This window comes from Cydia amplana, chromosome 1 (assembly GCF_948474715.1).
Source record: "Cydia amplana chromosome 1, ilCydAmpl1.1, whole genome shotgun sequence".
Classification (NCBI taxonomy): domain Eukaryota; kingdom Metazoa; phylum Arthropoda; class Insecta; order Lepidoptera; family Tortricidae; genus Cydia; species Cydia amplana.
This window is the reverse complement of record NC_086069.1, coordinates 26,364,839-26,382,826: the sequence shown is the minus strand read 5'-3', so window position 1 is coordinate 26,382,826 and position 17,988 is coordinate 26,364,839. Positions and strand designations below refer to the sequence as shown.

General features: G+C 43.2%; 1 protein-coding gene across 1 annotated transcript in view; it reads left to right on the top strand.

The window, feature by feature from the left end:
* The window catches only part of LOC134651871 (uridine phosphorylase 1), a 28,192-nt gene extending 10,908 nt beyond the window's left edge, over positions 1–17,284 (top strand). Inside the window, exons 3-9 of the mRNA XM_063506996.1 lie at positions 2,577–2,700; positions 4,493–4,654; positions 10,656–10,841; positions 11,744–11,882; positions 13,074–13,267; positions 16,499–16,572; positions 17,002–17,284. Coding sequence (XP_063363066.1) covers positions 2,577–2,700; positions 4,493–4,654; positions 10,656–10,841; positions 11,744–11,882; positions 13,074–13,267; positions 16,499–16,572; positions 17,002–17,110 — 988 coding nt within the window. The 3' untranslated portion in view covers positions 17,111–17,284. The remainder of the gene's footprint in view (positions 1–2,576; positions 2,701–4,492; positions 4,655–10,655; positions 10,842–11,743; positions 11,883–13,073; positions 13,268–16,498; positions 16,573–17,001) is intronic.
* Positions 17,285–17,988: the final 704 nt, after the last annotated feature.

The window sequence follows — 17,988 nt, the reverse complement described above, 5'->3', positions numbered from 1 at the left end:
GTTAGCTTATATGTTACTTACGTTATTACATCAAATTACGTTTCGTTTAAGTTTAAATCAGAATTTATTCAGGACTCACATGTGAGTCACTGGCCCTGCGGAACTGTTTGAGCATGACCCATACGCTGAGTCGCTGGCCCTGAATGGGTTAAGTGTGAACTGCGGTAGCCATCTAAGCACACGTGGAACCTTGTCGCTCAAACCTCAAACGCAAACTAAGCTAATGGCATGCGGTGACTAATCATTGTTTACTTTGACAAAGTTATAGCGTGTCGCGGTACCGTGCTTAAATTAATTTGACATTGCCACCGAATGTATTAGGGCTAAATTGTATGTTTAGCAATAATACCCTTATTTGCTACTACATTTCAGGCTTAACTTTACCCTCGTGTAACATGACTGTATCCTGTTATCGGATTAAGTTACCCCAAAAGGGCATATATTACAGTTCACGAATATCTATTGTGTTAGTGGTAGATAACAATATGTATTTAACCTTATTAAGTGCTTTGATTAGAGTAGGTATGTTTAGATAACTACCGAACAATAAATAACTAACGTAAAATAGTTATCACCGCGAAAATATATTAATTCAATTCTCCAATTATAAATAGCTTAATTTACATGTTTATTATCTTATGACATTTCGAGTTTTAAGATCGTTTGCATACCAAGTTATAGTTAAGAAAACAACCATGATCCGCGTTAAAAATAATACCTTGTTTGTTGTTTAGCCGGTGATGTCGCTGGCTTTTTAGGGTTCCGTACCCAAAGGGTAAAAACGAGACCCTATTACTAAGACTGCGCTGTCCGTCCGTCCGTCCGTCTGGCACCAGGCTGTATCTCACGAACCGTGATAGCTAGACAGTTGAAATTTTCACAGATGATGTATTTCTGTTGCCGCTATAACAACAAATACTAAAACAGAATAAAATAAAGATTTAAGTGGGGCTCCCATACAACAAACGTGATTTTTGAGCGAAGTTAAGCAACGTCGGGCGGGGTCAGTACTTGGATGGGTGACCGTTTTTTTGCTTGTTTTGCTCTATTTTTTGTTGATGGTGCGGAACCCTCCGTGCGCGAGTCCGACTCGCACTTGGCCGATTTTTTATTTTACGAATGTGGCCATGTCTCAATTAAATAATTCGAACTTTCCTTCTCAGTTATCGATAACAACAAACATAAATAAACAAATGAAATCTATACTATTAGGCACATTATCGCGCGTTATCGTACCGTGATTGAAGCCATAAAACTACGGAGTTAATGTTACGATACAAATCGATAATCTAGTTAACATTGTCCTTCCGCAACACTTGATATTACATTTAAATTGCGATTTATGTTATATTTCGACCAAGTAAAAAAAGAAAAACGGTCTTAAGATTCTTTTTTCATTATTGGACGTTTTTTGTAACATCAGACAAAATTTTACAGGCAATTTATACTTGTTTCAATTCAAGGACAGCTCATAATGTCGTCAGAAAATATTTAGGGACATTGTACTGTTGTACATACCTATGTTTAACAAATAAATAATTTGGAATTGGAATTCATAAGAGAAGACATTTAAATGCCATGTCAAACTAATGAGTCCATTAGCTACGACGATTATTATGCTCAGTTTGGAATTGACAAATATCGGGATATGGCGGTCATGTCACAATAACAGCGATGTTACGAGCTACTGGTAAACAAAATGAAATTGCACTACAGTCTGCACCTCTATTTAATCAAGTTAACAATACAACAAGCTTAACCATCGACAGTACCGCTAGTAACCGACCGCACATCACGGTGTAATCATTTATTATAACTGGAGACGTGCCACGCCATTAGATCAGTTACCGTGATTTTGCTACTTGAACTCTTATATATAAGGAGTAGGTGACTTGAGAGGTCATTGCCATGAGTTTTATAGAACACAATTCAACGGAGTCTGAAAGGTGATTCGTTTTGCTATTGTGTGTACACTGATATTAATTACTAGTACTATGTAGGCAAAAAGTAGCTAGTTGTTTTTTGAATCAGCTGTGAATCCTACTCGCCGGATTAAGTAGGTATCTTTTAAGATAAGCGGAATGTATTTATAGAATAATAATTTGTGGGGAAAATAACTCTAAATATATAGACATTTACCTTATAAAGTTACTCCGGTCACCCTTAAATACAATAGGTAATAGGTAGGTACTAGGTACGTAGGATGAATGTATAACAAAAGTCAAGGAAGGTTTTACTGTGCATAGTGACAAATTATACTTTTACTCTTTGGTGACAAAGGTCAAATTACTCACCATCTCCGACGTTCAGTAGCTCCAAGGGCCGATACAGACGGTCTGCAACCCGACTGAAATTATATGGGCACTGCACGTCGACTGCACGCCAACTGCAGCCAGTTGCAGTTCCCATTCATGTTGTAGTCGCGTTATAGTCCGTTCAATATTGACGAGAGAAATTCAATATTGACGGTTAAATTTCCCGACTGTTTCGTCTCTATCGAATAAAGGTCTCTTGCCTCCAGTGGATTAAAGACCCATCATCAGTAGAACAATCTAATGTCTGTTCTGTCCCTACAGATACCCAGATGGCACGGTGCGGCTACGGAACCCCAACATCGAGCTCATGGACCAGGACATCCTGTACCACCTGGCGCTCGGCAGCGGCTCGCACGACCTCGTCGAGATGTTCGGTGACGTTAAGGTAAATACGACTTTGAAACTACATACTGATCAAGAACTGACGACGGAAAATAAATAAATATTATAGGACATTCTTACACAGATTGACTAAGTCCCGCAGTAAGCTTAATAAGGCTTGTGTTGTGGGTACTCAGACAATGATTATAATATACAAATACATAGAAAACACCCAAGACTCAGGAACAAATATCTGGGCTCATCTCACAAATAAATGCCAAACCCAGGAGCCAGGACCGCGGCTTCATAGGCAGGGTCACTACCCACTGACCAGACCAGTCGTAAAAAAAAACCATGTTTACTACGTGTTTGACAGATATATCTATGCCTATTTCTCGCCATTGTCCGTCTGACACGTCTGTCAGATGGATCTGACGGATATATATTATGTACGTATTCCTAGCTTTCGTCTATCTGTTACTTGTTTTGGCTCAGAAATGCTGAAACTTATTAGTGATGGTTTTGTACGGTATAAGTTGTACTTTATCATCTTGTACTAAAGTAACCCATTCGCTAAATTGGGTGAAGAACCTAGATATTAATTTGTAAAGCGACTATGAATTTTATTAATGTCATACGACTAAATAAATGTACCTACTAAAGTAGGTATAAAATAAAGAAGACTCATTAAACTTTAAACGTGAACATACAACTTTGCTAGTCATGTAGAAATTACGAGCGACTGAACTTTAAAACTGTATTTAACTGCATACCTCCTGTTTTTAAGCACTTTAGGTACTGAAAACAATGGACAAAAAGAGTTGTGAAACTCGACTTGTTTTTATTATTACATATTTATTTATAAAGACGGCGTGTAGTTGAAATAGCTTATATTTTTTATTTTATTTTATTTTAGTACATGGAAAACCAACTGCGCTACATATATCCAGAAATTACAATAGAATCACAGAGCCAATTATAGGTTCTCACTTATAGAAATACAATAAATTGTAAAAAGTTTTTGCCCAACTTAGTTACACATCACATCACAAAGCATAAGAACAGATGATCTATATGTATATGATCTATGTTTACAAAAATAAATGAAGAGAAGAAAAAAGAAAAAAACCTTTTGCGAGTAATACACATTCAATAATGCACCGAGCACTGACCTGCGCCAGAATTATTGTCACCCATGAAGTATCTAATTAATTAATATTAGCTAGCTTATAAATAGTAGCATTGTGATATTTGTGATTGATTAATTTATTCTTAAATTCTTTGACACTTACTTATATAGATCCTTCCGATGATTCCGATGCTACACTACGCTTTTTTTCTTCATTATAAAAGGATATTAGAACTGTCCTAACTTTTTAATATATTTTTAATTTTTGTCTAAGATGTTCATGTCAGAAGTGTCATCAATACAACGTTAGTCTCGATACATATTTGGAGTAGGTAAGTATTACGAGTATAATCGTTTTCTCGTTTAGCCTGTTATAGTTATTTATGATTATGAATAGTGTTATTGAATAACAAAATATACAACGATCGATATATAAATGATATAAACGTTGGTGAATTCAATCGTTATTATTTAATTCTGAAAATGCCGTAGGCTAATAAATCTAATAATGCTATATCTATATTGACAGAGTTAGGCCAAGAAAACTCCGGACAGATTTCGCAAGCGTCAAATTCTTATGAAAACGTGGCGTTAGTCACTTTGTCACCGCAACGTCTGTTAAGAATTAGCTTGGTCTGATTCTAGTTGACACGTCTAAAAAGCTCTTCTTTATAGGTACTTACAGTTCATAATTTCCTAGCCCATAACATAAATGTTTTCTGTCCAGTTCGTCTGCATGGGAGGCACGCCAAAGCGCATGGAGCAGTTCGCGTACCACATAATGGCGGAGATCGGCCACAAGCTGCCGTGCGGCACCACCCTGCAGGACATCAGCCAGTTCTCCTACCGCTACTCCATGTTCAAAGTGGGGCCCGTGCTGTCTATCAGTGTAAGTACACCATCATGCCCTAGCGTACCACATAATGGCGGAGATACACAAGCTGCCGTACGGCACCACGCTGCAGGACATCAGCCAGTTCTCCTACCGCTACTCCATGTTCATAGTGGGGCCCGTGCTGTCTATCAGTGTAAGTACACCATCATACCCTAGCGTACCACATAATGGCGGAGATACACAAGCTGCCGTGCGGCACCACGCTGCAGGACATCAGCCAGTTCTCCTACCGCTACTCCATGTTCAAAGTGGGGCCCGTGCTGTCTATCAGTGTAAGTAGGCTATCATATCCTAGCGTACCACATAATGATACACAAGCTGCCGTACGGCACCACGCTGCAGGACATCTGCCAGTTCTCCTCCCGCTACTCCATGTTCATAGTGGGGCCCGTGCTGTCTATCAGTGTAAGTACACCATCATGTCCAAGCTTACCACATAATGGCGGTGATACACAAGCTGCCGTGCGGCACCACCCTGCAGGACATCAGCCAGTTCTCCTACCGCTACTCCATGTTCAAAGTGGGGCCCGTGCTGTCTATCAGTGTAAGTACACCATCATGTCCAAGCTTACCACATAATGGCGGAGATACACAAGCTGCCGTGCGGCACCACCCTGCAGGACATCAGCCAGTTCTCCTACCGTTACTCCATGTTCAAAGTGGGGCCCGTGCTGTCTATCAGTGTAAGTACACCATCATACCCTAGCGTACCACATAATGGCGGAGATACACAAGCTGCCGTGCGGCACCACCCTGCAGGACATCAGCCAGTTTTACCGCTACTCCATGTTCAAAGTGGGGCCCGTGCTGTCTATCAGTGTAAGTACACCATTACAAAAGGTCTCAGCGAAATTTCGGTCAGTGGCAAACAAGCATAGGTACGCTTCGTTTAATGGCTATCGGTTACCGTATCGTATATCGTATCCTATGGACGACTGGAATTCCAGAGGTGTGTCAGATTGACCCTTTAGAAACCTGTACACGTCTTTTTTTTTAAATGTACGTGCATTCGTGTTAAGGCGTCAAGCTAGGCCGGACCAGGGCGGGGCCGGAGCTTCTGGGTTTTCTATGGAAAAGCACCACGTGATCACCGATCAGCCGTCATAGAAAATGACATGTCGGACGCCTCGCCACGGCCCAGTCCGGTTTAGCGTGAGTCATCCTTTAGGGAAGGAATACATGAAGGATAACACGATTCGTGATTCATGATTTAGATTTTGCTTTAGGTAGCACAAGTTTAGTACTGGTAGGGAGGGTGCCTAGTATTAAAATTACATTCACTCTTTTAACCGTGTGAATAATAGTTCTGGATATGTTTTTACATTTATATTTCACATTTCACAAAGTATATTTGCTCGGCTTTTGTTTTTGCGCCGTCATTGGGAAAATATTACAGAGACACGCAGCGCGTCAATTGACATAAATTAGGTTGCCGTTCGTACAGTCAGCAGCAGAAGTTGCTACGCGGGCCAGGTGTTCAAAATGATCTTGTCGCGACTTTATTGTTAAGAGAATAAAAGCGTGTCAAGGTCATTTTTAACTCCTCGCCCGCTTAGCAACTTCTGCTGCTGACTGTACGAATATGATTACTCTTGGTTTTAGACCGATTGAACTGGTTTTTCAACGAACGAACATACGGAGTTTAACTTGACGTAACAATTGACGTTCGTAATAAGCTGTACAGCTTTCATCCTGCAGCCATATTGTTCTCATTTTAGCAGTGGCATCATCATCGTCAATTTGTCATCGTCATTTGTAGGAGTGGTCGTTGACACTGTTGACAGACGAGCGAGCGAGAAATCCGACAAGAGCACTAATGTTTCGACTGAAACTTTTTTCTGTGAGTGTTTCAAAGGACATCTGAGGGGCTACTGCGAAAACCGAATTTCACAAATTGCGGGTTTTATTCTCTGTCAGTCTAATTACGCCTTCATTGGAGTAAAAAAGAAAGAAAGATCCCAGCAACTTACGAAATTCTGTTTTCGCGGTTGCCCCTCAGATTTTTGCGTAGGCATGATACTGTTCAAGGTGGTCCACAAATACGTTGACACAAAATTTATTGGAAAAGTTTTGTGACTTACGCGGCTTATGCCTTTACAATTTTGTTAATTTTGTGTTGCCATTAAAAATTAAGGCTACAATCATTTAACCGAAACAAAACGTTTATCTTCAAAATATTCTTCTTTGGCTTGGATACACAACCGCAAAGCTTTGCTAAAAATAAAAGTTTTGGACAGACATTAACAATTTCAACGTACCTAATATTTTTAGGCCTGCCTTTATACCAATAAATATTATAAGTACCTACCGCGGTGAGGTATGTACTGCGAAGTTGATTGTTGTTTCAAGGTTAAGGTAGCTATAAGGGGAAGATTTATTTATAGAAAGAAAGTAAGTACTTGGAAAATGGAGCGTCGTTAAGGTGCCAAGAAATCCTTTGACTCTGATAAATCGGTTCCAAATTATGAGAAAAAATAATCTATAAGATGATCGATGTTTAGAGGATGATGATATTGATGGTAGTACTCTACATATGTTTGAAGGGTTTGTGAATAAAAAGATATGTAGTTAATTTATCTCATTTTTGTTTTCATTTTTGAACACAGTTCATACTAATATTATAAATGTGAAACTAACTCTGTCTGTCTGTCTGTTACATCTTCACCTTAACCGTCAGCGGTGATCATTTAGTATGGAGATATTTTGAGTCATAGGGAAAGACATATGATAGTTTTCATCACGGAAATCATCCCTTAAGAGGATGAAAAGAGGGGTGAAATTTTAGTATGGAATTAGTATATGGAAATAATACCCTTTCTACGCAGACATAGTGGAGGCAAGAGGCTAGTCTTAATCTTTTCGAAAGATGGCGCACCATACCTTTGGCCTATTCTCGCCTAGATGGCGTTAATTTCAATATAATTACAAATTAACACATATCAGTGAAAGAATAAGGATCAAAGTCAAATGGCGTTCGAACAGTTTTAATCTTCTGTCAAAAGATGGTGGTGAATTTACTGTGGCTAAATGTAGCCACATGGTAAATGTACCATGACAGTAACTCTCTATAAAATGTATACTCTTTGCTTTTTCTAATATTTAAACAAACAGATTACGATAGATCAGTGGTTCCTAACCTGGGGGTAATTACCCCCGTGGGGGTAAAACTGGTATTTTACGGGGGTAATAAGCTAACCTTGTTTATCAATACAACAAACGTACACGTTTTATTTTTTTATTAACATTGGGAGGAGGGGTAAAATCAGGTTCCCTAGTTAGTCATAGGGGTGACCGGACTGAAAAGGTTAGGAACCACTGCGATAGATACTCTAGTATTGTTTACTTATGTATATATATCTACTGCAATTAATAGCAATTAACCTTCACATTGACGGAGACCAAAGGTGCCGGCGATGGCACTGCATTATAATCACAATGACACGGACGGTCACGGTCAACAGTTTATATAAACATCCCGAAGCTCTGAATAGATAATAGTCCTATTACAGGCCACCTATTTACTATAAGTAGCATATACAACTCGCGGTTTCCAGTACCACCACACACACGTGCTCACATACTAGACTAGAGCGTGTCCGTGCGATGAGAGTAGATGTAGATATGCACTACTTTGCCCAAGCGGAAACAGAGACCTTCTCTATCGCTCGGTCAAATATGCGGTTCTGGAACATGGATTTCATGCCATAACGCATTTTTTACCAACCAAACTGCAAAACTTAAACTACAAATTGTAGCTTCCGAACAGATAATTCTATTAGCATTTCTTTTTGAGGAATTTCATGTGCCGGGTTGTTAATTATATGTTTTATGTAAATGGAGCCTTTTTCGTCGTGTCTACAAATTTTAAGTTGTTTTATTTCACCTACGTTTGACGCCCTAGTTGAATCATTTATTTGTGACGATCCGATTCCGATACTATTGATTTTGCATTACCTGTCTGAAACTGCTATTTTAATAGTTGGCTTCGTGTGTTGTTTATCGGAAAAGCTATTTTTCACTTATAATTTAACATTTATGACTTAAATATAGAAATCCCTATTTTGAGCATTATACCAACGAACGTGTAGGTACATTGCGTACGCATAGGAAATTTTTAATAACTGTAACAGTGTATTTTCATAAACTATTCGAATGTTTTTTTAACCCATATATGCCTAAAACTAGTTTTTGGTCTGAGCTCCTTAAGACTGGAACAGACTTTCTCTCCTTCTATTTTTAATGAGTAGGAGTTTTTCCCAGTTCCGAAAACAATACACTGGGCATATATGGGTTAAATGATGGCCTTCCGTGTAAATTCTAGTTTGGCATGGAACTACATGTATTCTGCCAAATGTCGACCTATTAATTAACTGGAATAACGTATATAGGACAGTTCCGACCAGCTTTGTTTACTTACAAATCTTTCCAGTATACTAGATGGATAATTAGATAATTACAATTACATTAATAATCGGCGGGTTAGTTTATTTAACCTCTTGAACGCCATGAACTCTTAATTGCGTTGTGAGTTGTCGTGCATATTGCGCTTTATTATAAGTGCTAGGCGCCGACATATGGCGTACCTACCACGCTGTCAAACCATCCTTCCATACCTAACCAACATGAATTCAAATGAGGTTTATATTTGCTTGGTTTACCTATTATGATACAAATATTCTTTACGTCACCCTAGCCCCGTAAGTGGGATTTTCTTCCCGCTACGCGAGAAGAAAATTTCACTTCCTGGCCAAGGCAAGACGTAAAACTTTAGACAAACCACGGGCGGTAATTCGTAAAGCCCCAGATCGCATATTTATGGCTCTCACCTTCGGTTCGGGCCACAAACACCTGCAATCTGGAGCATTTACGAATTCACCTACCTAGGTATGTAATGTATTATTGCTTACTAATATGAAAAGAACATGACATATCTACAACTTAAACTATGGTAGACAACAAGCGATCAATGATGTTGGTGTATGTGTGACATTTTTGGATATGACAAATGGCGGTTGACAAACTTTCGTATATAATGAAAGTTTTATTCCGATCAATATTACATAGGTACATTGGTGTCGTATGGGGCGCGTGCAAAAGTGTAGGTATTTATTGATCAGGTGATCGAAGCGACGGAAGGATATATTGACGGCCCGTTTCTGGTTGATTTTATCAGTAGGTCACTTTTTATACAATAATGCTTTCAAATATCTTCTTTAATGTCTAGACGTGATGAAATTCAGAATATATATAGTGTCAGATATACCTCATGTAAATATGTCAAATAGTTTAAGCTTTCATATTGATTTGGTTTGGTTGGTGACCGGAAAATCTTGGTTGAACAAATTATACCAAGAACTCTGACCAAATATTGCTTGTTTATTATATTAAGACAGAGCACTGTATGTAATACAACCCCATCACGCTTAACAGGGGTAATAACTATCTGAGATTTTGTTTGGATCTGAGAATGCAGAATCTAATCGTTGTAAAATGTGTACAAAATACTTAGAATGGACGTTTAACTTTCCCATCGATCGCATTTTGTTTGTGCGGCGCTGTCATTCACAATTCAAATTCATAAATCATAAGTACCTACTATCGATTTGCCTATTAAAGTACACACCTCGCTTAACAAAACCAAACAGGAATTCCCCTCTTACTTGCGTGCGTGTCGAGTTTATGGAACTTTTTAATGCTATAATTTTATGACGTGGTTTGGATAGAGCAATCAAGCCGCTTTTAAACTTAGCGGTTAATTTTAACTTTATACATAAATTGTATATCTATACTAATACTGCAATAATAACCATTTTCCTTTATCGTTTATATGGTCTACACTATCCTTCCGATTAAAAAATGCACTGGAACTCATTTATATGCCAATTACTTACAATAATAACGTACGGAACGAGTATAGTTCGTATTTATGCGTTTGCCATATGCGTCCATGGTCAAGCGGATTATTGTGTTCTAATAAGTACCTTCAACATTCCAGCACGGCATGGGCATCCCATCAGTGGGCATTCTCCTCCACGAGGTGATCAAGCTGATGTACCACGCCAAGACCCGGGACCCGGTGTTCTTCCGGATCGGTACTTGCGGCGGCGTCGGCTATGAGGGAGGCACCGTCGTCATTTCTGATGAAGCTGTCGATGGCGCGCTCAAGAATGCTCTGGAACTGGTAAGATGCTTTCCTAGATACTACTAACTGATGCTTGACTAGGTACTGGAGAAAGACAAGTCTCCACACGTTAAAGGGAATGTTCTACGCGAAAGTGCGGGACTCTGTGTACTTTTGGGTCGGCACCGTTGTCATTTCTGACGAGGCACTCGATGGCGCTTTGGAACTGGTAAGATTACTCTATAACACGTATTCTACAAGACACAGTGACGTAACTAACACAGTGATGATATTATGTAGTAGAGAAAGAGGATTCTCCTCCTCTCTCGAAGTTAATAATATGTATTTTATATATTTGGGCGAAAAGGTCATGTAGGTAGACCTCCATTTCAAGATAGAAAAAGTGCTTGTACCTCATGTATCTGTACCTGAGTAAGAAAACAAGTCTTAAAAACCGGCCAAGTGCGAGTCGGACTCGCGCACGGAGGGTTCCGCACCATCAACAAAAAATAGAGCAAAACAAGCAAAAAAAAAACAAGCAAAAAAACGGTCACCCATCCAAGTACTGACCCCGCCCGACGTTGCTTAACTTCGGTCAAAAATCACGTTTGTTGTATGGGAGCCCCACTTAAATCTTTATTTTATTCTGTTTTTAGTATTTGTTGTTATAGCGGCAACAGAAATACATCATTTGAGAAAATTTCAACTGTCTAGCTATCACGGTTCGTGAGATACAGCCTGGTGACAGACGGACGAACGGACGGACAGCGGAGTCTTAGTAATAGGGTCCCGTTTTTACCCTTTGGGTACGGAACCCTAAAAAAATGACCTAGTTTCTTTTATAGTTGCCCGTCATGAAAGTGTAGCCAAACGGTGCATAAGTACCTACACATACTCTTATGTCCGCCGAATGCCTTTTATTTTCAAACAATCGATGCTCAAACAAAGTTGTCACATTGCAGACAGTGTTGGGCAACATGGTGTCGCGGCCGGCGAAGCTGGACCGGCGGCTGGCGCGCGAGATCCGAGCGCTGGCCGACCCCGAGGACCCGTACGACACCGTCACCGGCAAGACCATGTGCACATACGACTTCTACGAGGGTGCGTATACACTCAACATCACTTTACATATATTAGAACAAATTAAATTATTTTCAGAAAATATTTTAATTTGTTTTTATTTTAAGTAGACACACTAGTAGGGGGCGCCATAAGCCTTCAGTAAGAAGTGCATATACTTGGAAAAATTCGACCTCTGCCGCTGTGGCCCAGTGGCCGAATGGCACAGGCACCTGCCGCGATAGCAAAGGACGCTGGTTCGATTCCAGCCTGGGGCACTGGAGGCCTTGGTCACTTTTTCTTAGTATATGACATTTATTTAAAGTTTATCACTTTACACATTTCAGTTTGCTGCTTATTCTTACGTGGTTTCGCCCTGTCTCAAAAGTGGCGTAGCTAGGCGTGGGCGAAGTGGGCCTCGCGCCTCGCGCCCCAAGAGCGGCCTCGCGCGAGGCGCCTTCGGGCACAGTGAAAGAAATGCGAATGCGATTTCGCCCAAGGCCAGATTAGTGCACGCTACGCCACTGCTGAAAGGAGATATTTACCAAAATACAGTCTTCTTTCTAGAACATGTGGTTGTTAATTCTGCGAGAGTTTGGGTCAGCCACTACCACTTAAATACCTGTACTTTGTCAGTCACGGACAGGCGAGTCTAACTCGGCATAACTTTTTTAATAACTGGTAATTTTCAGTTTACAACTGGCTACATTTTTACTATAGTATTTGCATTCCTATTTGCATTATTTGACACATTATGACTGACGTTTATAGAGATGTAACTAACCCAAATCGATTGTCACAGCAAACGATTACGATTGGATGGCACCTAGACTGAGGTATCGAATTGTGACGTTTAATGAATTTTTATTTGAGATTTAAATAAAGCTAGAATTATATGGTTAATCAATAATATTAAGAAACTATAATAAATTTAATAATGCTTTGTTGCGACCTAAAATGAAAAATTTATATCGATTTACTTAGACGACGACCGATTCATAACGGTGGTGTCCGACCAACCCTAAATTAAAAAAAAGACGTAGAACGTAAACTTTCGCAGTGCAATTGTCTTCCTTTGTGATTTCGATGTGCAAGACATTTTACGTTGTATTGCTGTTGAGAGTGACATGTGTCAAATAATGCAAATAGGAATAATCCGACTATATTTAACGTTATCGAGTTCATTCCATGTCCACGTTATCCAAACGTATCTAAACTCGACGTCGTAAACAGGTCAAGGGCGGCTCGACGGCGCATTCTGCGACTTCACCGAAGCTGACAAGATGGAGTATCTAGAGCGGGTGCACAAGGCTGGTGTTGTGAACATCGAGATGGAGTCGCTCGCGTTCGCGGCGCTCACACACCACGCGGGCATCAAGGCGGCCGTCGTGTGTGTCACACTGCTCGACCGGCTCAAGGGCGACCAGGTTAGCTCCTAGTATACTGTAGGCTAGCCCAGGCTGAGATGGAGTACACAAGGCTGGTGTTGTGAACATCGAGATGGAGTCGCTCGCGTTCGCGGCGCTCACACACCACGCGGGCATCAAGGCGGCCGTCGTGTGTGTCACACTGCTCGACCGGCTCAAGGGCGACCAGGTTAGCTCCTAGTATACTGTAGGCTAGCCCAGGCTGAGATGGAGTACACAAGGCTGGTGTTGTGAACATCGAGATGGAGTCGCTCGCGTTCGCGGCGCTCACACACCACGCGGGCATCAAGGCGGCCGTCGTGTGTGTCACACTGCTCGACCGGCTCAAGGGCGACCAGGTTAGCTCCTAGTATACTGTAGGCTAGCCCAGGCTGAGATGGAGTACACAAGGCTGGTGTTGTGAACATCGAGATGGAGTCGCTCGCGTTCGCGGCGCTCACACACCACGCGGGCATCAAGGCGGCCGTCGTGTGTGTCACACTGCTCGACCGGCTCAAGGGCGACCAGGTTAGCTCCTAGTATACTGTAGGCTAGCCCAGGCTGAGATGGAGTACACAAGGCTGGTGTTGTGAACATCGAGATGGAGTCGCTCGCGTTCGCGGCGCTCACACACCACGCGGGCATCAAGGCGGCCGTCGTGTGTGTCACACTGCTCGACCGGCTCAAGGGCGACCAGGTTAGCTCCTAGTATACTGTAGGCTAGCCCAGGCTGAGATGGAGTACACAAGGCTGGTGTTGTGAACATCGAGATGGAGTCGCTCGCGTTCGCGGCGCTCACACACCACGCGGGCATCAAGGCGGCCGTCGTGTGTGTCACACTGCTCGACCGGCTCAAGGGCGACCAGGTTAGCTCCTAGTATACTGTAGGCTAGCCCAGGCTGAGATGGAGTACACAAGGCTGGTGTTGTGAACATCGAGATGGAGTCGCTCGCGTTCGCGGCGCTCACACACCACGCGGGCATCAAGGCGGCCGTCGTGTGTGTCACACTGCTCGACCGGCTCAAGGGCGACCAGGTTAGCTCCTAGTATACTGTAGGCTAGCCCAGGCTGAGATGGAGTACACAAGGCTGGTGTTGTGAACATCGAGATGGAGTCGCTCGCGTTCGCGGCGCTCACACACCACGCGGGCATCAAGGCGGCCGTCGTGTGTGTCACACTGCTCGACCGGCTCAAGGGCGACCAGGTTAGCTCCTAGTATACTGTAGGCTAGCCCAGGCTGAGATGGAGTACACAAGGCTGGTGTTGTGAACATCGAGATGGAGTCGCTCGCGTTCGCGGCGCTCACACACCACGCGGGCATCAAGGCGGCCGTCGTGTGTGTCACACTGCTCGACCGGCTCAAGGGCGACCAGGTTAGCTCCTAGTATACTGTAGGCTAGCCCAGGCTGAGATGGAGTACACAAGGCTGGTGTTGTGAACATCGAGATGGAGTCGCTCGCGTTCGCGGCGCTCACACACCACGCGGGCATCAAGGCGGCCGTCGTGTGTGTCACACTGCTCGACCGGCTCAAGGGCGACCAGGTTAGCTCCTAGTATACTGTAGGCTAGCCCAGGCTGAGATGGAGTACACAAGGCTGGTGTTGTGAACATCGAGATGGAGTCGCTCGCGTTCGCGGCGCTCACACACCACGCGGGCATCAAGGCGGCCGTCGTGTGTGTCACACTGCTCGACCGGCTCAAGGGCGACCAGGTTAGCTCCTAGTATACTGTAGGCTAGCCCAGGCTGAGATGGAGTACACAAGGCTGGTGTTGTGAACATCGAGATGGAGTCGCTCGCGTTCGCGGCGCTCACACACCACGCGGGCATCAAGGCGGCCGTCGTGTGTGTCACACTGCTCGACCGGCTCAAGGGCGACCAGGTTAGCTCCTAGTATACTGTAGGCTAGCCCAGGCTGAGATGGAGTACACAAGGCTGGTGTTGTGAACATCGAGATGGAGTCGCTCGCGTTCGCGGCGCTCACACACCACGCGGGCATCAAGGCGGCCGTCGTGTGTGTCACACTGCTCGACCGGCTCAAGGGCGACCAGGTTAGCTCCTAGTATACTGTAGGCTAGCCCAGGCTGAGATGGAGTACACAAGGCTGGTGTTGTGAACATCGAGATGGAGTCGCTCGCGTTCGCGGCGCTCACACACCACGCGGGCATCAAGGCGGCCGTCGTGTGTGTCACACTGCTCGACCGGCTCAAGGGCGACCAGGTTAGCTCCTAGTATACTGTAGGCTAGCCCAGGCTGAGATGGAGTACACAAGGCTGGTGTTGTGAACATCGAGATGGAGTCGCTCGCGTTCGCGGCGCTCACACACCACGCGGGCATCAAGGCGGCCGTCGTGTGTGTCACACTGCTCGACCGGCTCAAGGGCGACCAGGTTAGCTCCTAGTATACTGTAGGCTAGCCCAGGCTGAGATGGAGTACACAAGGCTGGTGTTGTGAACATCGAGATGGAGTCGCTCGCGTTCGCGGCGCTCACACACCACGCGGGCATCAAGGCGGCCGTCGTGTGTGTCACACTGCTCGACCGGCTCAAGGGCGACCAGGTTAGCTCCTAGTATACTGTAGGCTAGCCCAGGCTGAGATGGAGTACACAAGGCTGGTGTTGTGAACATCGAGATGGAGTCGCTCGCGTTCGCGGCGCTCACACACCACGCGGGCATCAAGGCGGCCGTCGTGTGTGTCACACTGCTCGACCGGCTCAAGGGCGACCAGGTGTGTTTCACCATGGAGCACCTTCGACTTCTATGAAGCGCACTATTTCTTCTGCATATTAGAGATAAATACAGCGTATTAACTTTCTGGTTTATGGTTTGATATCTACGAAAACAAAGATTTCGGACGCTTTGCAAAATTCCACATGGATTAACTCCAAACCAGGACAAATACGGAATACCATTATGGTAGATAAATAAATATTACAGGACATTATTACACAAATTGACTAAGCCCCACGGTAAGCTCAAGGAAGCTTGTGTTGTGGGTACTCAGACAACGATATATTATATAATATACAAATACTTAAATACATAGAATACAACCATGACTCAGGAACAAATATCTGTGCTCATCACACAAATAAATGCCCTTACTGGGATTCGAACCCAGGACCGCGGCTTCACAGGCAGGGTCATTACCCACTAGGCCAGACCGGTCGTCACCCGTAATGAAAGCTATTATTGTTACTATCTACATTTTGTAGGTACTCGTACATATAGCTAATACAATATTGTGTGTTTCAGGTTCTCGCTCCTAAGGAAGTGTTGGATGAGTGGCAACAGAGGCCGACGAAACTTGTCTGTCGCTACATTAAAAGGTATGTAGGGTTTTTGAAACTTACCTCCGATTTTTTGGTTAAACCTATGTTTTGGTTGGTTTGGTTATTCAAATAGGTACCTATTATTTGTAACAGAATTATATGCGTGTATATCATCATATCCTCTGGTAAATAGGAAACAGTCAGTAAGACAACGAAATAAAGACTGGCATGGTGACATATGTCGAAGCTTTTATTACAACCTTATTCGTGTACCTTACCTCACCTGTGTATATCTGCTATATGGTGTATGTAGGCATATCGCTGGCCCAATATTACAGGGTTCCATGTTTCACTTTTATCGAACTGAAATTTGAACATTGTCATAGTGACATTAAGTCGAATTTCAACTATCTTGAAAATGTAACATGGAAACCTGTAATATTAGGCCAGCGATATGTAGGTCTCTGAAAATGTTTTTCTCGGCAGGTATCTGCAGATGAAGGGTCGCCTGTCGCTCGACGGTCACGGCTCTGTGGCCGTCAAGAGTCCGCGCCGGTTCAAGCTCGTGCAGCAAGAGTCGGAGACCTACGACTAAGCTGCCGGGCGAGTAACTCCCCAGTCGACTAAGCTAAGCCGCCAGCTAGGGCGAGTAACTCGGTCGACTAGGCTGTGCCAGCGTTCAGGTAACTAAGTCATCGGCCCGTCGCTATGTTTAAAGTTACAGTTACGGCGCAGGAGACTAAACTAACGGAACGTAAGTCGCAAACAACTTGGCTGGCTTGGCAAGTACTTTAGTACCTACACTTTATCCAGTGTTAGATTGAGCAAATTGAAAATAGTATTTTTTGTTAAGGCAATATAATGTTTTAGAAAAAAATACAAGGTTTTACTATAACGCGGTAATCTCATGAGATACATGCCCGTACACGTCAGTGTACTTTATCGAGTTCAGGGGCCCGTTTCTCAAAAGCTTGTAACTTGTAATACAAGCGGATGTCACTTTTTGACAGCTTTCGTTAGAAAGGGACTTCCACTCGTATTATAAGTACCAAGCTTTTGAGAAACGGGCCTCTGGATGCAACTACGACAGTGGTTCCTAACTGGGGGTAATTACCCCCGTGGGGGTAAAACTGGTATTTACGGGGGTAATAAAGCTAACCTAAAATAACAATACAACAAACGTACACGTTTTATTTTTTATTACTATTGGGAGGAGGTGTAAAATCAGGTTCCCTAGTTAGTCATATGGGTGACCGGATTGAAAAGGTTAGGAACCACTGAACTACGATACCTACGCGAGAAAGCGGACTCTGGTGGCGCGCTTTTGTTTTTACGGGTATGTGTAAACTTTCAGGATGTATGTCTAATACTGTTGCTCTGAGTAGTTCAGTTTTCTGTGGCCGTCTGACATAACTGCGACGCGCGACATCTTGCATGTATACTATTGTAATGGTGCCAACCGTGACGTTTGCG